This window comes from Paroedura picta, chromosome 3, assembly GCF_049243985.1.
Source record: "Paroedura picta isolate Pp20150507F chromosome 3, Ppicta_v3.0, whole genome shotgun sequence".
NCBI lineage: Eukaryota > Metazoa > Chordata > Lepidosauria > Squamata > Gekkonidae > Paroedura > Paroedura picta.
This window is the reverse complement of record NC_135371.1, coordinates 175,351,465-175,372,777: the sequence shown is the minus strand read 5'-3', so window position 1 is coordinate 175,372,777 and position 21,313 is coordinate 175,351,465. Positions and strand designations below refer to the sequence as shown.

Genomic DNA, 21,313 nt, shown 5'->3' with positions numbered 1-21,313 from the left:
TTCAATCCCCGGCATCTCCAGTTAGAAGGACCAGGCAGGAGGGGATGGGAACCTTGGCCTGAGACCCTGGCTCAGTGGCAGAGCCTCTGCTTGGCAGGCAGGAGGTCCCAGGTTCAATCCCCAGCAGCATCTCCAGTTAGAAGGACCAGGCAGGAGAGGATGGGAAAGACCTTGGCCTGAGACCCTGGCTCAGTGGCAGAGCCTCTGCTTGGCAGGCAGAAGGTCCCAGGTTCAATCCCCAGCATCTCCAGTTAGAAGGACCAGGCAGGAGGGGATGGGAAAGACCTTGGCCTGAGACCCTGGCTCAGTGGCAGAGCCTCTGCTTGGCAGGCAGAAGGTCCCAGGTTCAATCCCCGGCATCTCCAGTTAGAAGGACCAGGCAGGAGGGGATGGTAAAGACCTTGGCCTGAGACCCTGGCTCAGTGGCAGAGCCTCTGCTTGGCAGGCAGAAGGTCCCTGGTTCAATCCCCGGCATCTCCAGTTAGAAGGACCAGGCAGGAGGGGATGGGAAAGACCTTGGCCTGAGACCCTGGCTCAGTGGCAGAGCCTCTGCTTGGCAAGCAGAAGGTCCCAGGTTCAATCCCCAGCATCTCCAGTTAGAAGGACCAGGCAGGAGGGGATGGGAAAGACCTTGGCCTGAGACCCTGGCTCAGTGGCAGAGCCTCTGCTTGGCAGGCAGAAGGTCCCAGGTTCAATCCCCAGCATCTCCAGTTAGAAGGACCAGGCAGGAGGGGATGGGAAAGACCTTGGCCTGAGACCCTGGCTCAGTGGCAGAGCCTCTGCTTGGCAGGCAGGAGGTCCCAGGTTCAATCCCCAGCAGCATCTCCAGTTAGAAGGACCAGGCAGGAGAGGATGGGAAAGACCTTGGCCTGAGACCCTGGCTCAGTGGCAGAGCCTCTGCTTGGCAGGCAGAAGGTCCCAGGTTCAATCCCCAGCATCTCCAGTTAGAAGGACCAGGCAGGAGGGGATGGGAAAGACCTTGGCCTGAGACCCTGGCTCAGTGGCAGAGCCTCTGCTTGGCAGGCAGAAGGTCCCAGGTTCAATCCCCGGCATCTCCAGTTAGAAGGACCAGGCAGGAGGGGATGGGAAAGACCTTGGCCTGAGACCCTGGCTCAGGGGCAGAACCTCAGCTTGGTGTGAAGCAGGTCCCAGGTTCAATCCCCGGCATCTACAGGACCAGGCAGGAGGGGAGGGGAAAGACCTTGGCCTGCCTGTTTACACGAGTGGTGATGTCACTTCTGGGGGCGTGGCCGGGAGGCGTGGCCACCTGACATAACATCCGGGGCTCCTTGAACCCTGAATCATTATTTCAGGGGCTCCTCCATGGTCAAGAGGCTGGAAAAGGTTCCCTGGGAGATTTGCAGGCAGAAGCGACCCTGACAGAGCAAGCGCCTGGTTCGGTAGAAGGCACCTCTGTGCGTGTTCAGGCCGAAACATCACAGGGAGAGGGGCTGGGGCTCAGAGGCAGACCGTCCGCCTGGCATGCAGAAGACCCCAGGTTCAATCCCCAGTCAAGAAAATTATCCGGCCGCCAATGATATGAAAGACCTCTAGCTGAGGCCTAGGAGAGCCACTGGCACCCTGACTGGACAGTACCGACCTGGAGGGATATTTTGCCCGATCCGGTATGAGGCATTTTCAAGCGTTCAAAACAGTTCTCCCCCCTTCCGCCCACTGGGAAGAAGCCCCTTCTGCAAGAACCGGTAGCAGCTAGTTGGTTGAGGGAGAGCTTGGCTTTCGCATACGAATTCCCCGCTTAACATGGGCAGTGTGCAGATGTGTAATGCAGCAGTCGGAATTTGGGGGGGGGGGGATAAGAACCTGGCGTTCGCTGCATCTCGCATTGGGGGCAGCAGCTGATGGGCAGGTTCCCTCCCTTCGGTTCCCTCCCTTCGGCTTCTGTCTAAATCAGGGGTAGTCAACCTGTGGTCCTCCAGATGTCCATGGACTACAGCCCCTGCCATGAATGCTGGCAGGGGCTCCTGGGAACTGTAGTCCATGGACATCTGGAGGACCACAGGTTGACTACCCCTGGTCTAAATGAGGCCTTTTCAGCCAGGGCTTCTTGACAGTCTCGGAAGGGTTTCCCAAATGGGTGAGAGTCAATTTTGAATATATTCTTTAAACTTGTTAAACCTTTATAGGGCGATAGGAGCCTACACGGCCATGATGACTTGCCCACCCCCCAAAATGGCCAGTGATGGGCCTGGAGGGGGTGGGAAGGGGCGGGGCCCCAGCTGGGCGTGTCCACAGCTCTGCTTCCCACCCATATTCTGCACGATCACAACACTTCCGGGCTTTCTCAAAGCCTGAGGAAAGTTTCAGGGGGTTCTCAAGGGCATAAAAAGCTGAGGAAGGCTGGTCTATGTGATCTCTGGGTTCCCCTGAACCCCTCTCCCCCCCGCCCCTGGCATGGAAGTCAAATCAATTTAGACACTCTAGGAAAACCCATGAACTCCTCAAGTCTAAATGACCCCAGTGTTCCCAGGGGTTTGAGAAACCCACCCCTTAAATAAGAATCACGTGGGAGGTAGTCTGTTGGCTGAACGCCCGTTTTTCAGTCTCCAGGTAACCAGAGGCCTCGTTGTCATGCAGACACCAAACCTGCCTCTAGACAGTTGACAGGTGGAGATGTTTTTTGCATAGGGAGCATGGAAGCGCAAATGCTCTCCTGCCAGCCACCTGCCTTCTGTGTCAATGGAATTCCGATGAAGGAACAGAGGCGTAAAACAAGAATTTCACCAACGGAGGTAGAGAAAGGCCTGCTTTGGAGGGAGGGACTCTAGGGGATTATACCCCACTGAAGTCCCGTTCTTCCCCGGGTTTCCTCCCTAAATCTACACGGGTTTCTCAACCAGGATCGGATGTGGTTAAACCCAGACCCCAGGGAGTCCAAGGCACTGGTCTTCATTAACTGAAAACAGTCATGACGCCATGCATTGTACAAGGGGCTGGACTAGATGATCCTGGGTGTCCCTTCCGACTCAGTGATTCTATGAATAAAACTAAAAAAGGTATGAATGAATTCCCTTCCACAGGTGCCAAGCTTGTCTCTCCCTAAGGCAGCCCCGGAGCAGCACTCGCACTCAGGACCCCAACGCTGGCCTTCGTTTAGTCGCACCTCAATTTCAGAAAAGATGGCAAGTTTTGTCTTTAAAAGGGGTGTGTGGAGAGAAACATGACAAATCAGAACCAACGCCCCGGGAATTCGGACCTGGTCATTTGCAAAGTCACCATTATTTCGTACAGCTCGAGAAACTAGTATTTTGCCGTACTCTGAGTAAAGGCACAGTCATGTGGCAGAGCAGGACACGGGAGGCAAGATATGACCCAGCAGTGTGACACAGCAACAGGAGGGACGAGGTTGCCCAATCCTTGGCTCCAGCACCAACCCGAAGGGATTCTGCAGCCAAGAATCAGGAGACTGAAACTGGAGATGCCACTGGGGATTGAACCTGGGACCTTCCGCAGGCCAAGCAGAGGCTCTGCCACTGAGCCAGGGTCTCAGGCCAAGGTCTTTCCCATCCCCTCCTGCCTGGTGTTTTTAACTGGAGATGCCGGGGATTGAACCTGGGACCTTCTGCCTGCCAAGCAGAGGCTCTGCCACTGAGCCAGGGTCTCAGGCCAAGGTCTTTCCCATCCCCTCCTGCCTGGTGCTTTTAACTGGAGATGCCGGGGATTGAAACTGGGACCTTCCGCAGGCCAAGCAGAGGCTCTGCCACTGAGCCAGGGTCTCAGGCCAAGGTCTCTCCCATCCCCTCCTGCCTGGTCCTTCTAACTGGAGATGCCGGGGATTGAACCTGGAACCTTCCGCAGGCCAAGCAGAGGCTCTGCCACTGAGCCAGGGTCTCAGGCCAAGGTCTTTCCCATCCCCTCCTGCCTGGTCCTTTTCACTGGAGAGGATTGAACCTGGGACCTTCTGCCTGCCAAGCAGAGGCTCTGCCACTGAGCCAGGGTCTCAGGCCAAGGTCTTCCCCATCCCCTCCTCCCTGGTCCTTTTTACTGGAGATGCTGGGGATTGAACCTGGGGCCTTCTGCAGGCCAAGCAGAGGCTCTGCCACTGAGCCAGGGTCTCAGGCCAAGGTCTCTCCCATCCCTCCTGCCTGGTCCTTCTCACTGGAGATGCTGGGGATTGAACCTGGGGCCTTCTGCAGGCCAAGCAGGGGCTCTGCCGCTGAGCCAGGGTCTCAGGCCAAGGTCTTTCCCATCCCCTCCTGCCTGGTCCTTTTTGCTGGAGATGCCGGGGATTGAACCTGGGGCCTTCTGCAGGCCAAGCAGGGGCTCTGCCACTGAGCCAGGGTCTCAGGCCAAGGTCTTTCCCATCCCCTCTTGCCTGGTCCTTTTTGCTGGAGATGCCCGGGATTGAACCTGGGACCTTCTTCAGGCCAAGCAGAGGCTCTGCCACTGAGCCAGGGTCTCAGGCCAAGGTCTTCCCCATCCCCTTCTGCCTGGTCCTTTTCACTGGAGATGCTGGGGATTAAACCTGGGACCTTCTGCCTGCCAAGCAGAGGCTCTGCCACTGAGCCAGGGTCTCAGGCCAAGGTCTTCCCCATCCCCTTCTGCCTGGTCCTTTTCACTGGAGATGCCGGGGATTGAACCTGGGGCCTTCTGCAGGCCAAGCAGGGGCTCTGCCATGGAGCCTCAGCCTTCGGTGTTCCAGAGTCCTTGTCTCTGGGGAGAAGTGTGGACTGGACCGACTGCTCAGCCAGGCCAGGGTCCTTTGGCATCGCTTCTGCTCCCGTGGGCCCCCGATCACGTACAGAAGAAGCCTGCTGATCTCTCCAGGCGTTTCAGGGGCCGGAAGCAGCGGGAGAGATGAGCTCACTGCCACGCTGACTGGGAGCGCAGAGCCCGGCCAGAAAAACCACCAGCCAGCAACGATGAAAGATGAAAGACAAGAGCCTTTATTTTATTTGAGCCGTTCTAGCAAGGCATCTGTGTAGCTGGGCGTAGATGAAGCAACAGCAGGGAAACAGGCCAGGAAGTCTGTGTTCTTCAGACAGGCTGCCTGCTCTGGGTTGGGAAAGGCCTGGAGATTTTGGGGGCGCAGCCTTGGTATGGCGGGCAAGACCTCTGCAGGGGGCAGTGCCATCTAGTCTACCCTCTGAGGGGGTCGTTCTGGCCAGGAGAACTGACCTCTGTATTCTGCAAGTCGTAATTATGGGAGGAGTTCTCTAGGCCCTACTTGGCGGATGGTCACTCAATAAGCCAGGGGTGTCCAAAGCCTGGTTTCTCCAGAGGTCCATGGACTACAATTCCCATGAGTCCCTGCTGCTAGCAGCAGCAGGGACTCGTGGGAATTGTAGTCCATGGACCTCTGGAGAGCCACCGTTTGGACACCCCTGCTATACATGATCACCACAGAATGAACTGCGGTTATTCGCACCACGTTTCTGATGGTGGCCTGACAAGACACTAAGCGCAGTTCGCGGCTCAGAGAAATCACCCACCTATATGATGTCTGAATTGAGCCACAGTGTGCTATAAATCTGCCCTGAGCCTTTGGGGGGAGGGCGGTATATAAATATAAATATAAATATAAATATAAATATAAATATAAATATAAATATAAATATAAATATAAATATAAATATAAATATAAATATAAATATAAATATAAATATAAATATAAATATAAATATAAATATAAATATAAATATAAATATAAATATAAATATAAATATAAATATAAATATAAATATAAATATAAATATAAATATAAATATAAATATAAATATAAATATAAATATAAATATAAATATAAATATAAAGCCACACTGCTGTTAGCACCAGTTGGAGAGGGCACATGTGCCAGAAATGGTACAGCATGTACCAGTCTGTGTAAAGCACACATGTGTTTGCTTGGCTTCAGAACGACTAATGGAAAGAAGGTTATGCACATAGCAATTTGATCATTGAGAAGAAGAAGAAGAAGAAGAAGAAGAAGCAGAAGAAGCAGAAGAAGAAGCAGAAGAAGAAGAAGAAGCAGAAGCAGAAGAAGCAGAAGAAGCAGCAGAAGAAGCAGAAGAAGCAGAAGAAGAAGAAGAAGAAGAAACAGAAGAAGAAGAAGCAGAAGAAACAGAAGAAGCAGAAGAAGAAGAAGAAGAAGAAGAAGAAGAAGAGTTGGTTCTTAGATGCCGCTTTTCTCTACCCAAAGGAGTCACCAAGCGGCTTCCAGTCGCCTTCCCTTTCCTCTCCCCACAACAGACACCCTGGGAGGGAGGTGATGACGAGAGCTCTAGGAGAACTGGGAATGACCCAAGGTCATCCAGGTGGTTGCGTGGGGGGGAGAGAGGAGTGAGGCTCAAACCTGCTTCTCCAGAGTTTGCCATTTTTTAACCACGTTGTCTCTCAAGAGGACCCCCCAAGAGATGGACTGATTTCAGATAAGAAGCTGAGAGCCGACATGAACTGAAGTTCAAACTGCAGGTATGCCAGAGGGCACCTTCAACACAGGGTCTCAGTCCTACGCTTCTCCCTTGGGCTGAAGACCCTCCCGTGTTCTTGCCTGAGGGTCCGCTGTTGGCAGCTGCACCCTCCTTCTTCACCATACTAGGATTCGGTGCAAACAGAAAGAGAGAAAGAGAGAAACCTGCCCGGCAAGGAGATGTTTCGAGCAGAAGAAAGTTCGGTCCCAGAAACCAGGGTTGTGTGTACGGAACCAACGTCCCAGGTGAAAACATCCATAGAATCACAGAGTTGGAAGGGACCCCCAGGGTCATCTATCCAACCCCCTGCGGGATGCAGGAAACTCACCACTCCCTGCCCACACACAGTGAACCCAGTTTCATGCCCAAGTGATCCCCTCCACCAAAAATCTCCAGAATCCAGCCGGGCCTGGAGGCAATTCACCTACCATCCCACAGTGGCGATCGGCAATTCCCTGGGTCTGCAAGGAAGGGCCACAAGAGACAAACACTGGCAAACACACAACACTGAAAAAGAAAAGCAGGGCCGTACCCACACTGACCACAAAGTCCTGTGCAGTTCCTAGAGCAGCCCAGAAGTGATAAGCTCTAGGACTCAGCAGAAACATTACTGTAATCGAGGATGATCACACACACACACCGTCCCTCCCCAGCTTGGTCCCTGTTTCTGGTGGGCGATCAAGTGAGCATTAGCAGGCAAGGGCCACAATGACCTGGAGGTCTCCCGATTATTCCTGTGGCCATCACTACACCCTCTGGCAGCAAACTGGACGCTTTAACCACTCGCTGTATAAGGAAGCATTCTCTGTTTTGATCCTATTGCCCATCAGCTTCCTTGGAGGCCCTCAAATTCTAGTATTTTGAGAGACCGAGAAAAGGGCCTCTTGGCCCACTCTCTCCACCCCACACGTAACTTTATAAACCCCTGTATTCTCCCCCTCCTTGGTGGTCTAAACCAGGGGTAGTCAACCTGTGGTCCTCCAGATGTCCATGGACTGCAATTCCCATGAGCCCCTGCCAGCATTTGCTGGCAGGGGCTCATGGGAATTGGAGTCCATGGACATCTGGAGGACCACAGGTTGACTACCCCTGGTCTAAACTTAAAAGTTCCAGACTCCTAGGGACGGGATCAGGGGCATGGCGTTTTTGGCTCTTCCTTCTGGACACTCAAGCATACAAAAAACAATCTTTTGAGCCCAGATAAGTATAACAGAGCAAGGCCTGTTCAAAAACACACCCTGCCTCAGCCTGCAATGGTTATTGGGGACCCTTAGCTGGCAAAGAGAACTTGCTCTGTTATCGTCTCGGGAAGAGACACAATTTTTTTTTTAACTTTGTGGCGAGGATGCACACACATTTGCACGCTCAGTGCCCAAGAATAGACCCTGCTGCAAGGTTCAGTGCCCTGCAGAACGCTGAAAGAAAGAATGTCACCCTCGAGATTACGCCGAAACGCTTGGCAACAAAAGAGGGAGGGAGGGCCCATTTCCCGAGCGTCGAGAGCAGAAACCAGGCAGGGTGCTGGAGGGGCTTGCTCTGGGCCTCCGTTCATGCTCGATGTGACCCTGGCGGAATCTGCGTCCTGCCCTTTGCTCCTTCACATCCCCCAAATACGACTCCATACAGCGGCCCAAGGAGCCCTTCCCCACTGCTCTGCAATTTTGGTGTCCTCTACCTGTGGAGTTCCAGGCAAGGCCCGAGCGTTTTCAGGAAGCTCTGAAAGGTTTTCGAGGGGGAGACGGCTCTCATGACGGGGAGGAGATAAAGAACTCAGGACAGTAGCAGAGAGCTAAGCGAAAGCGTCAACCCAGGGCAAACTCTGCGTTCGGGAGTATTATTAAGAAAGGGGCCGGGAATAAAAGGGCCAATATTGTAATGCCCCTGCATAGATCTCTGATGCGGCCTCATTTGGAAGCCTCTGTGCAGTTTTGTATGCTGTATGTCCAAAAGGACAATGTACAGCGACCAAGATGATTTGGGTGTTGAAGCCCCTTCTCTATTTATTTACGCCTGGACCTTCAACGGTCTGATCTGGCAGGGCTCTTCTGATAACTTTCCTTCCCCTTCATCACTCAGGTTTCCACAGACGCGAAAATATTTTAAATATCCACACTGAGGATGCAGTTTGCATACTCCATGGGAATGTTCTAAATATTGGAAGAGCCAGCCCTCTATGCCAGGGTTAGTCAGCCTGTGGTCCTCCAGATGTTCATGGACTACAATTCCCATGAGCCCCTGCCAGCATTCGCTGGCAGGGGCTCATGGGAATTGTAGTCCATGAATATCTGGTGAACCACAGGTTGCCTAACCCTGCTTTATGCGACAGGGAACATGACTGTTGGAACGCAAGTCCTTGCCTCCTGGATTGGCAAATCCCATCAGTGGCTGAACTCCAACCAATCCCGTTTCTTGTCCAGCCCTCCTCCACGGAAGACGAGACCTGGGCAGCCCAGTCTGATGCTTACTGAGAAAGACGGCCAAAGTTCACCGGCTCTCAGGCGCACGCATACCTGGACGTGCTAAAGCGACAGCGTCCCAGAGCCGTTACCCGCGCTGCAATGCACAAACGGGCCACTCACCTACTTGCAGGACGCGATCAACGGCGCCCGACTGCAGCAGGTTCAGGCCACGGTTGAAGGGGACGCGTGAGTCTCGCTCCCCTTCCGGGGGGTGGTAGCCAAGGGATGAGTACATACATATCTCCCGCTCGCTGCGTGGGAAAGACCAGAACACGATGCGCTTCTGCACGGGCTCCGGGACGCGGGAGAAACGCTCCTCCACCTGGGGACAAGGGCAGAAGGAAAACGAGAACGGTGAGAGAGAGAGAACCCGAACATTCATTACCTCCCAATCTTTGGTTTGCCTCCAGGCCTCTAGGCCAGCAGGGGCCGGACTGCGGCCCTCCAGGTCTCCGTGGACTACAATCCCCAACAGGGAACTCCAAACTGGGAATTGCAGCCCATAAACATCTGGAGGGCCGCAGTTTGGCCATCCCTGCTCTAGGCCAACAGTCCCCAGCTGTTTTGAGCCAGTGGATAGTTCTGGAATTTTGGCCTAGGGTGGTGGGAACAACCAGGAAGCGGCTGCGGCAGGAGGTGGAACCAACCACAAAACACCAGGAAAGGAGGGGTATTTAGAACTCGGATCATAACTTTTAAACCTTTCAGGGGGGAAAGCTGTATTTAACGCGAGGCCTTTTCAACTGCACAGCCAATCAGAAGCTCTGCTGGGCAAAGGCCACACCTGGCCCCTCCCACTTTCTGAAAACACCGGGCAGGTGCTCTGAAAGTGCTGGGTGGGGGCGTGGTGCGCGGGGCACCGGGTTGGGGACGCCTGCTCGGGACCGAGCCTGGACACCTTCTCTTTGGTTCTAGAAGCCAGCCACGCTATTCAGGAGCCAGGCTTATTTCTCGGCCTTCGGGGTTTGGAACGACCAGACCTTCTAATTGTCGCTACCACACCCGCCCACGCACACACACAACTACGAACCCCGATAAAACCTCTAGGCAGCCTGCTTGTCAGATCCTGCGCTTCACAGGTGAGCTGGAGACAACCACAAGGATGGCACCAGAGGACGATGCCCAGCTTGATAAAGGAAAACTTCTTCCAAGCTACAGCTGCACACCCCCCTGTGGCTCCTACCGAATGAGACCCTTGGCCCACCAAAACAAGTATTGTCTGCTCAGGCTGGCAGAGGCTTCCTAGGACAACCTCTCTCAACTTTTTTACAGGGGTAGTCAAACTGTGGCCCTCCAGATGTCCACGGACTACAATTCCCATGAGTCCCTGCCAGCATTCGCTGACAGGGGCTCATGGGAATTGTAGTCCGTGGACATCTGGAGGGCCACAGTTTGACTATCCCTGCCCTAAAACATTCTTCAGGCTTCAAGAGACCCCAAAGTGTGTGTGTGTGGGGGGGGGGGATTGTGCAGAATAGCTGCGGACATGCCCCCCCAGGGCCCCTCCCCTCCCCACCCCTCCAGGCCCAGCATTGGCCAGTTTGGGAGGGGTTCATGTTTAATAACTTTCAAATATATAGAAAAAAATGAATTAACTCCCACCCATTCAGGAAACCCTTCCAGGGCGGCCAAGAAACCTCCGGGTTTCCCGAAATCCCGGTTAGGGACACCTGCTCTGGGCTCTCAGGCCGGGAAAGTGCCTTCCCATCACCTCCCGCCGGGTACACTGGAGATTTTAGGGCTGAACCTGGAGCCTTCTGCATGCTCGACAGAGTCTCCGCCCCTGCCTTATACTGGATCGTGCCTTTTGGGTCCATCCAGGCCGGAACCGTCTCCTGGATCTCAGACATTCCCCATCCCCTCCTGCCAGGTCCCTCCGCCTGCCTGCTTAGCTTCTGAGAAGTGATGAGATGGGGTGGCCTGGATCAGCCAGGTCAGGGCTGCTTTTCAATGTGCCAGGTGCCTGGGAATTTGCAGGATTTCCCCCACCTGCTTCTGAGACCATCTAAGGCAGGGGTAGTCAAACTGCGGCCCTCCAGATGTCCATGGACTACAATTCCCAGGAGCCCCTGCCAGCGAATGCTGGCAGGGGCTCCTGGGAATTGTAGTCCATGGACATCTGGAGGGCCGCAGTTTGACTACCCCTGATCTAAGGGCTGCTCAAACCCACTGCAAAGGGGCCACTGCTCTCAGAGGACATGGTGGAGCAGGTTCCATCCCCCCCCCCTGCCCTCAGCCTCTCCTGGCCTGCAAGGCAGTTCGTACCCCTTACCCAATTCTGGGATTAACGGGCATGCAAAAGCCTTCCATTCCGTTGCGGATTACCCTGGCATCAGAGCAGCAAGGGGACGCGGGGAGGCGGAAGGCAGAAGGGAAACCAAAGCAGCCGGGGGAAGGTGGAAGAGAGCGGCAAGCAAGGGCTGTGGGGTGCAGAGAGACAAGGAAGGGGAGCTAACGGGAGAGAGCAAAGAGCCGGACATAAAGGGGCTCGGGAGCGAGGAAGACCAATTTACTTCGTCTGTACCCCAAGCTGGCTGCTTTGCAAGCCTCCCGGCACTAATTAAGTACCGCCATTTTGCCACTTTCCTGAGTGGAGGGCCCAGACTAGGCTGATCTCGCCAGAAGGGAGGCCAGGGTCCTGATGCAGAGGGAGGCGACCCCAAATCACCTCTGAACGTCTCTTGCCTTGGCGGTCTCCCGCCCCAGCCGTAAATCCGGCATGACTTGATGGGGCTTTCCTCCACCAACTTCTGGCGCTCCCTCGTGGGGAGATTCTCAAGGCAAGAGGTGGCTTCCCTTGGCCTGCCTCTGCGTAGCGACCCTGGACCCCCTCGGTGGGCTCCCATCCAACTACAAACCCGAACCCACCTTGCTTAGCTTCCAACACCTGATGAGATCAGACTAGTCTGGGCCATCCAGGTAATAGCAAGAGGTGGCCAGAGGTGGTCTGGCATCGCCTGCCTCTGCGTAGCGACCCTGGATGTCGGTAGTGGTCTCCCATCCAAGTCTTAGCTAGTGCCGATCCTGCTTAGCTTCTGGTTTCTGATGACGAAGAAGGGTTGGTTTTTATGCCCCGCTTTTCACTGCCCAAAGGAGTCTCAAAGCAGCTTCCTTTCCTCTCCCCGCAACAGACACCCTGCAAGGCAGGCGGGACTGAGAGAGCTCTGACTGGACTGCTCGATCAGAACAGCTCGATCAGGACTGTGACCAGCCCAAGGTCACCCAGCTGGCTGCATGTGGAGGAAGAGCGGGGAATCAAGCCCAGTTCGCCAGATTAGAAGCTGCTGATCTTAATCCCCGCACCACACTAGCTCCTCGGTTTCATCTGAGCTATTTGGGCAGCTTCTGTTCAAAAGGGGTTGCTCTGATGGACACAGAGAGAAAGAGTAATCCGAACATGGATATAACAAGGGAGGTCGTTCATGGGGACATGATCTGTTTGGGGAAGCCTGAGCTGAGGAGGGCAGAGGAAGGAGAAGGAGGCCTAGCAGGTCACTGGGGTCTAAGGAAGATCAGGGGCAGAGAGAAATAGGGATCGACTACGGACGCGGCCAAAACAAAACAAATCGTAATTAAAGTGCCTTTCACGGACTGGAGCAGAAGTCCTTTTTTGGCTTCAGCAGGAACGGTGGAGGCAGAAAATGCCACCCAGCTGCATGCGAGTTACGGCAACCCCGTCAGGCTTTCCAGGCAAGAGACATTCTTGGCCTGCCCCTGCATCGTGACCCTGATAGTCCATCCAAGTACTAACCAGGGCCAACCCTAGAATCCTAGAGTTGGAAGGGACCTCCTGGGTCATCCAGTCCAACCCCTTGAACCATGCAGGACACTCACAACCCTCTCGCTCATCCACTGTCACCTGCCACCCCCTTGAGCCTCCACAGAATCAGCCTCTCTGTCAGATGGCTCTCCAGCCTCTGCTTAAAAATCGCCAAAGAGGGAGAACCCACCACCTCCTGAGGAAGCCTGTTCCACTGAGGAACCGCTCTGACTGTCAGGAACTTCTTCCGGAGGTTTAGACGGAGTTTCTTTTGCATTACTTTCATCCCGTTGGTTCTGGTCTGTCCCTCCAGGGCAAGAGAGACCAACTCTGCTCCATCCTCTACCTGGCAGTCTTTTAAATACGTGAAGATGTTTATCAGATCCCCCTCTCAGTCGCCTCCTCTCCAGTCTAAACAGACCAAGCTCTCCCAACCTTTTCTCCTACGTCTTGATCTCCAAACCCCTCACCCTCTTTGTTGCCCTCCTCTGGACACGCTCCAGTTTCTCTACATCCCTCTTCAACTGGGGTGCCCAAAACTGAACCCAGGACTCCAGGTGAGGCCGAACCAGAGCAGAGTAAGGGCTTAGCTTGGCTGGGCCATCCAGGTCAGGGCAAGAGATGTCCAGGGGCATCTGGAGAGCCGCAGTCTGGCCACCCCTGGATAGAGCCTTAGCACTCTTGGAGTAGCTATGGAGCATCAGGCGAGCTCCTTAGCATCCGGAGAGTTAAGAGAACAAGCAGGGTTGTGGCACCCAACTTGCACCTCTCAGCAGGGAAGACAAGGTGCTTGTTCCAACAACTTCTTCCCTCTCGGTTACAAACTCCCTCCCGGGAAAACGGGTTTCCTCCCAGATCAAGAAGCGGCACGCTCGCGATGATGCTCAGACGTCCGCCGGCCTCTTCTTCCCTCGACGCCTCCGCCCAGGCTGAAGGCCAACGCTGCCCGAGCCGCCTCTGCCCGAGGGAACCTGGCCTCACCCCTCCTCTTCGCCAACAAGAACCCGACCGGGTCTTCGGCGCAGGCAAGCCACCTGCGACCGTGGAGCCCAGCCAAGCACCGCTGCGTCTTTGCAACAGTCTCCCGGGCGTGGCGCAACCCCTGCGCCAACTGAACTGGTTCCCTGACTGAGCCCGATACCCGCACATCACGCATCCCGGCTCCATGTGTCATGCCCTTTCGGCACCCTCATCCGTGAGGTCATCTCCCCGGCTGTAGGGCTTGCTCTCCCTCGGTTGGGTCGGAGGACGCCTGCTAGTCTTCCCCGCCCTCCGCAGCCCTGATCACGTCAGCCGGCACGTCCCTGCGGTGACTCCGCACCGCTTCCAGCATCGAGATCCCCCGACTGCCTCCCCCGAAACCGGCACGTGTTTTGACACCGCTGGGAGCGCCTCCCTGACATTTTGCTTCCCTCCAGTCCCCACAAAGGTTCTCTCAAGAGGCTGAAACCATTCCCTGGTTGTTCTTTACAGCAATCGAGACATGCAGGATTTTGGACTAGATGCTCCAAGGGAAAGGCCTCGGCCTCCCTGCCCTGTTGTTGGACCCCTAGAATAACTGGCTGGCCCCTGGGTGAGACGGGAGGCTGGACTGGAGGGACCCTCCCTGGCCTGACCCAGCAGGGCTCTTCTGAGGGTCTTCTCAGGGGAAGGCCTCGGCCTCTCTGCCCTGTGGCTGGCCCTGCAGAGGGACTGGCTGGCCCCTGGGTGAGACGGGAGGCTGGACTGGAGGGACCCTCCCTGGCCTGACCCAGCAGGGCTCTTCTGAGTCTTCTCAGGGGAAGGCCTCGGCCTCCCTGCCCTGTGGCTGGCCCTGCAGAGGAACTGACTGGCCCCTGGGGGAGACGGGAGGCTGGCCTGGAGGGACCCTCCCTGGCCTGACCCAGCAGGGCTCTTCTGAGTCTTCTCAGGGGAAGGCCTCGGCCTCTCTGCCCTGTGGCTGGCCCTGCAGAGGAACTGGCTGGCCCCTGGGGGAGACGGGAGGCAGGACTGGAGGGACCCTCCCTGGCCTGACCCAGCAGGGCTCTTCTGAGTCTTCTCAGGGGAAGGCCTCGGCCTCTCTGCCCTGTGGCTGGCCCTGCAGAGGAACTGGCTGGCCCCTGGGTGAGACGGGAGGCAGGACTGGAGGGACCCTCCCTGGCCTGACCCAGCAGGGCTCTTCTGAGTCTTCTCAGGGGAAGGCCTCGGCCTCCCTGCCCTGTGGCTGGCCCTGCAGAGGAACTGACTGGCCCCTGGGTGAGACGGGAGGCTGGACTGGAGGGACCCTCCCTGGCCTGACCCAGCAGGGCTCTTCTGAGGGTCTTCTCAGGGGAAGGCCTCGGCCTCTCTGCCCTGTGGCTGGCCCTGCGGAGGAACTGGCTTGCCAGAACCATGGTCCCAATCCAAACCATGCCTCTCTCTGCTTCCATTTTTACAAGTTTGCAGAGATGAGAATTAGTTAGCAACAACAAAACAAAGGGCAGAATATCCAATTATACTTCTAAGTAATGAAACCTATTCAATTGAGCTAGCAGTGTTGGGAGAGCCGGATCCCACCCAACGTGGGCACAATCCACGCGAGCACGCCACAGGAAGGTCTACGGAAATGAAGTGAACAGAATAAGCAGCCCTCGATTCAACAGCCACGGATTCCAAACAGGTAGCAGGGCTTCCCAAGGGACTGAATTTCCTGGGCCAGAGTGGAAAGGTGCACACTTTGTCACCTTTAATGATGCCCAAAACTCCCTCCCTTCGTCTCGTCCCCCAGCTAGGCCTCCCCTGCAACTTCCGAATTACATTTGTCAACCCGGCTCCGAACAGGAAGAGTTACCAAGAGTGGGATTTGATGCAGCTTCGTTAAGAGGTTTGTCATGTAGCCAGAGAGGAGCAAGATGGGGAAACTTGGTTTCAGGGCAGGCTGCAGGCAGGGGATTAACGCATGGCTGAGAATTCTTCCACAGAAATGGAAATAGTCCCTCCTCTGCCCAGAAAGCGAACTTAAAGGCCATGGCTTTGAGCAAGAGCCAATTGCATCTGGCCAATATGGGATCAGTACTAGGATGAAATTCCCCCCTTTATGGATGACAGTAAACAACGGGGAGGGGCCCTGGCTCAGTGGCAGAGCCCCTGCTTGGCAGGCAGAAGGTCCCAGGTTCAATCCCCAGCATCTCCAGTGAAAAGGACCAGGCAGGAGGGGATGGGGAAGTCCTTGGCCTGAGACCCTGGCTCAGTGGCAGAGCCTCTGCTTGGCAGGCCGAAGGTCCCAGGTTCAATCCCCAGCATCTCCAGTTAGAAGGACCAGGCAGGAGGGGATGGGAATGAACTTGGCCTGAGACCCTGGCTCAGTGGCAGAGCCTCTGCTTGGCAGGCAGGAGGTCCCAGGTTCAATCCCCGGCATCTCCAGTTAGAAGGACCAGGCAGGAGGGGAGGGGAAAGACCTTGGCCTGAGACCCTGGCTCAGGGGCAGAGCCTCTGCTTGGCAGGCAGAAGGTCCCAGGTTCAATCCCCGACATCTCCAGTTAAAAGGACCAGACAGGAGGGGACGGGAAAGGCCTTGACCTGAGACCCTGGCTCAGGGGCAGAGTCTCTGCTTGGCAGGCAGAAGGTCCCAGGTTCAATCCCTGGCCTCTCCAGTTAACAGATACTGACCCTCATGGACCAAAGGTCAGGTTCCGTATACAGAATGTGCCTCCTCTCCTCCCACCCAGAATTGATTCCAATCACCTGGTGTGAACCTGCTCTGGGGCAAGACAAAAGCTGTCCTGCTGCCAGCTGCCATCCCGAACTCTTGCCCGCTTCCTTCCTCCTCCCCACACCAGCACTCCTTGGGCACGGCCATAGCCTCCCATCTCTTGGCCTGTAGTTGCCCGAGGATCCTGCACGGCCCTTACGCAAGGCAGCCCACGGATCCATGCACGGGACTCTTGCTATCACGCGAGGAGGCCTCCTGACCTGCAAAGCACTCCTTGGGAGCGCCGCCGATTGGGGGCCCCTTCTCTGGAAGGCCACCCTTTGCCCCATTCCCCCCCCCAAGCCTTTTACTCCTCAATTAAAAGGCCATGGCCGCCTCCCCCTCCTCCTCCCCCGTAGGCCTCCGCCAGGGCTCCTGTGGCAGGCAGGCAGGCAGGCAGGCCAGCAGGCAGGTGCCCGGCGTTGGAAGTTTCGCTCCTTGATGGCAGTGACAAGTGACTTGCTTGACAAGTTTTCCGGCCAGACGCCGAAATTCAGTCCTGCGTCAAATGGAAGCGGCTTCCAAGGAATCCGTGGGGCAAAGGAGACAAGGGGGTCCGGCTTTGATCTCCAAGAATCGTGGGGGGGGGGGGAGGCTTGGGCAAATTCAGAGGTGGCCATGGAGGGGGGGGAGAACGGGGTGCTTGCGGATATAGGAAGTCCTTGCCCCGGGGCCCGTCTGACACTCCCTCTGCGGCTCCTGGGGTTCTGCCTGGACTAGCCCCACAGCTCTCGGAGGCTCTGAGTCTACCATTTGCCCCATTAATCCCCTGCCCCACCTCCTCCTCCAGGCAGAGAAAGACATTGCCCCCCCCTCAGCTTAGTGCAAGAAGGCAGAGGGCTGTGGGGAGGGGGGGACACTTAGAGGGCCACAGAAACAAGGGGGGTGCTGAGTGGCAAGAGAGGCAGCCAGGCAAGGCTGCCCCTCTTTCAGGCCAGCCCCTTGACAGCCAGGTGCTCCCCAGACCCCCCCCCCCGGCAATGCTGATCACATGGGTCAGCATACAGAACAGACAGGGTCCACTGCCCCAAGGGACTCAACAGGGCACCTTTGCCCACTGCTCACATGGCTGCCAACCTCCAGACCGGGCCTGGGGATCCCCCAGAATTACAATGCTTCCATCCCCTGGAGCAGATGGCTGCTCTAGAAGGCAGAACTTACAGCACTAAACCCCAAAGAGCCCCCACCCAGACGAACCCCCAGGAATTTCCCAGCCCAAAGTTGGCATCTCCAGGAAGAAGCTTCACAAAGACCATATCTGATGCTGAGAGGCTGAAACAGGCTGAGGGGAAAGGGCAGCCCCCAGTGGAGGGGGGGGCACTTTCTCTGATCCGGATTGAGCTGAGACGGAGGAAGGGGGCGAAGAAGGGAAGACAGGTCCAGGCTAGGGTTGCCAACCTCCAGGGGTCAGCCAGAGATTCCCCCGGAATGGCCACCAGTCTCCAGAGATCCGTTCCCCTGAAGAATACGGCTACTCAGGACTTTAGGGCCTTCCTCCCTGCCCTGAAATCTCCGGGGACCCTATCCAACCCTGGGTTGCCACCCTCCAGGGGGGACATGGAGACCTCTCGACTATCCAAACCATCTCCCCTGGAGAAAATGATTGCTTCAGAGGGTGGGCTCTGGGGCTTCGCACCCATCTGAAGATCCACCCTCAAATCTCGGGGGACACTTCCAGCCCTGGGTTGCCACCCTCCAGGGGGGACCTGGAGACCGGCTCTCCAGACCGGCCCCCCTGGAAAAAAAACGCCTGCTTCGGTGGGGAGGGGCCAGCGTCCCCTCGGGAGGCCCTCCCGCCCGTCTCCAGGGCTCTCCCGGTCGGGAGTTGGCACCCCCAGCGGGGCCTTTGACAGCGGCGGCCCTGCGTGTGCCCCTGCGCCGCCTCCCTCCCCCTCTCCCCCGGGCTGACCTGCTCGAAGGCCCAGGTCTCGGCCACCCGCCGGGCGCTCAGGTCCAGCAGCGTCTCCACGGAGGAGGAGGAAGCGGCGGCGGCGGCGGCGGGGGCGGCGGGCGGGCCGGGCTCGCTCTGGTCCCCGCAGGAGGAGGAGGAGGCGGCGGCGGCGCCGCATTTGCGCTTGGCGGGCGGGGGCTCCATAGGCCCGGCCGATCCCCGGCCTCTCGTGCGCGCCCTCGCCGGGAAGCCCTCCGCCACGCCGGCCCCGCAGCCTCGGCCGGTCCGCTCTCCCCGCCGGCGGACGCGGCGCCTTTAAGGAGCGCCCACAACAATGAGCTCGGCGGCGGCTCGCGCGGCGCACCGCCCCTTTCGCGGCGCCCGAGCCCGATTGGCCGCCCGCGCGGGAAGGGCGCGCGTCCATTGGCCGGCCGCGGCTGCCTGTCACGGGGAGAACGGTGCTTTCCCCTTCCCCCTGCGGGGGAAAGCGGGGGCCGGGCTTCGGGGCGGGCGGCTGTCTGGGGACGGCGTGTCAATCACCGGCGCGGAGGCCCGCAGCCAATCCGGCGAGGCGGCAGGCCGAGGCTCGGCCAAAGGCGGCGCTGCGGGGGCGGGGCCTGGCGCGCGAGGCCTTCCATTCACAACATTCTGCAGCCGGCTGGGAATGGCAACAATGTGGCCCGGGCGTTCCGGATACGGAACGGGCGCTCCCCGGAAGGGCGGGGCGGGCTCCTTGCTCGGCCCCCTCCCCGCCCCCCCAACAGGGAAACTCGCTTGGCAAATAGGGGCGGGGGGGGGGTATGAATAACACCCCACGGATCCCTTATGGAATAATATAATATGGAATCTCTCGCGAACGCCGGATCCTGGCCAGAAGGAACGGGGGGGGGGGGGGGCTCGGAACGCCTCCCGCCCACCCGGGCAGACCTGGCAAGCGGGCGAGCTCAGGCCGGGGCCGTTCACGGGGGGGGGGGGGACACCGCAGCGCCAGCCCGGCCAGGCCCTTGCCCAGGCGGGGGCCTGGGCAAGCATCACGCGACAAGGGTGGCCGCCGCTCCTGGCCCAGTGCCTCCTCGTTGGGGAAGGGACCCTTTCACGGGCCTCCCCACACCCACCCACTCGCCGACCTGGCAGCAGGATAAAAACAGACCTGCTCAGTTCAGACTTCCGACTCAGAATCCTAGAGTTGGAAGGGGCCATAGAGGCCATCTAGTCCAACCCCCTGCTCAACGCAGGATCAGCCCTAAGCATCCTAAAGCACCCAAGAAAAGTGTGCATCCAACCTTTGCTTGAAGACGGCCAGTGAGGGGGAGCTCACCACCTCCTTAGGCAGCCTATTCCACTGCTGAACTACTCTGACTGTGAAAAAAAATTTTCTCCACGTGAAAGGACCAAGCAGGAGTGGCAGAGCCTCTGCTTGGCAGGCAGAAGGTCCCAGGTTCAATCCCCGGCATCTCCAGTTAGAAGCACCAGGCGGGAGGGGATGGGGAAGACCTTGGCCTGAGACCCTGGCTCAGTGGCAGAGCCTCTGCTTGGCAGGCAGAAGGTCCCTGGTTCAATCCCTGGCATCTCCAGTTAAATGGACCAGGCAGGAGGGGATGGGGAAGACCTTGGCCTGAGACCCTGGCTCAGTGGCAGAGCCTCTGCTCGACAGGCAGAAGGTCCCAGGTTCAATCCCCGGCATCTCCAGTTAAATGGACCAGGCAGGAGGGGATGGGGAAGACCTTGGCCTGAGACCCTGGCTCAGTGGCAGAGCCTCTGCTTGGCAGGCAGAAGGTCCCTGGTTCAATCCCTGGCATCTCCAGTTAAAAGGACCAGGCAGGAGGGGATGGAAAGACCTTGGCCCGAGACCCTGGCTCAGTGGCAGAGCCTCTGCTTGGCAGGCAGAAGGTCCCTGGTTCAATCCCCGGCAGCATCTCCAGTTAGAAGGACCAGACAGGAGGGGATGGGAAAGACCTTGGCCTGAGACCCTCAGTGGCAGACTGAGACCCTCAGTCTTGGCCTGAGACCCTCAGTGACTCAATCCCCGGCATCTCCAGTTAGGATCAGGAGTGGATGGGAAAGACCTCAGGTGGAGTCCCAGGAGAGCAAGTGCCAGTCTGAGCAGACATTGAGCCTCACCTTGGTGCCCCAAAGGTCTAACTCAGTATCAGGCAGTTTCATCACAGAATTGAGAAATCTGGAGGAGAACCTTTCCAACTCCCAGGAGAACATTTCCAACTCCCAGGGCATTCAGTGGGGGACCTCAAAGAAGCAAAGGAATTTCAAAAACAGACTGGAATGGGAGATGGCTGAAGTACAAGTTGTTACAACACTCAGAACAGAACCCCCAGGGCTTAATAGAGACAATCAGTTTCTTATCTTGCTACATATGCTAAGTCACTCAGTTCTCACTGATATCCAGAATTAAACTGCCTCATTGGTGCCACTAGACTCAAGTTTAGTTCTCACATCTGTTTGTTAATAGATCTTTTATTATCCTTATGCTAATTTGGTGCTATTCACAGATCTTACCAACGACTTGAATCCAGTTTTAGCTATCCTTATCACCCAGCTCCTTGTGCATCTTGACTCTTACTAGCTCTTCTTGGCAGCTAGCCCATATGTAATGGCTGGAGAAGTCTTATCCCCAGAATTAAATCTGGTTAGTCTTCACAGCTCCCCTGGACTCAGACTTGGTTCTGTTGCTTCACACCCTCCCAGTGACCCACCTGAGTAGGTTTTCTTGTGGTTGTAGAATTGTGTTTTGGTTGGTGCAGAATTTAGAATTCCTACACCCAGAATATGAATTTTATAAGTACGGAATAAACGCATCTATCCTTTTTAAAAAACCCTTTTAATGGGTTAAATACGGTATATCTCATTATTTTGAAGTACACCAAAGGAACAATCCTAGACTGGTCTACTCAGAAGGAAGTCCTAAGATATTCGGTACAGCTTACTCCCAGGAAAGCTTTCTGAGGATTGCACTGCTACAATTCTGTTCTCCCATCCCAGTGTAATCCCACTGAGTTTAATGGTTCCATTGGCTGGATGAACTCCATGTTGGAATCTAAGGCAAGCACA

At 56.5% G+C, this 21,313-nt stretch overlaps 1 protein-coding gene across 1 annotated transcript in view; it reads right to left on the bottom strand.

The window, feature by feature from the left end:
• ZSWIM4 (zinc finger SWIM-type containing 4) overlaps nt 1-18,608 on the bottom strand; it is a 41,618-nt gene extending 23,010 nt beyond the window's left edge. Inside the window, exons 1-2 of the mRNA XM_077329805.1 lie at nt 18,266-18,608; nt 9,008-9,209 (exon numbers count right to left, since the gene is read on the bottom strand). Of these exons, the coding sequence (XP_077185920.1) occupies nt 9,008-9,209; nt 18,266-18,451 (388 nt within the window). The 5' untranslated portion in view covers nt 18,452-18,608. The remainder of the gene's footprint in view (nt 1-9,007; nt 9,210-18,265) is intronic.
• Nucleotides 18,609-21,313: the final 2,705 nt, after the last annotated feature.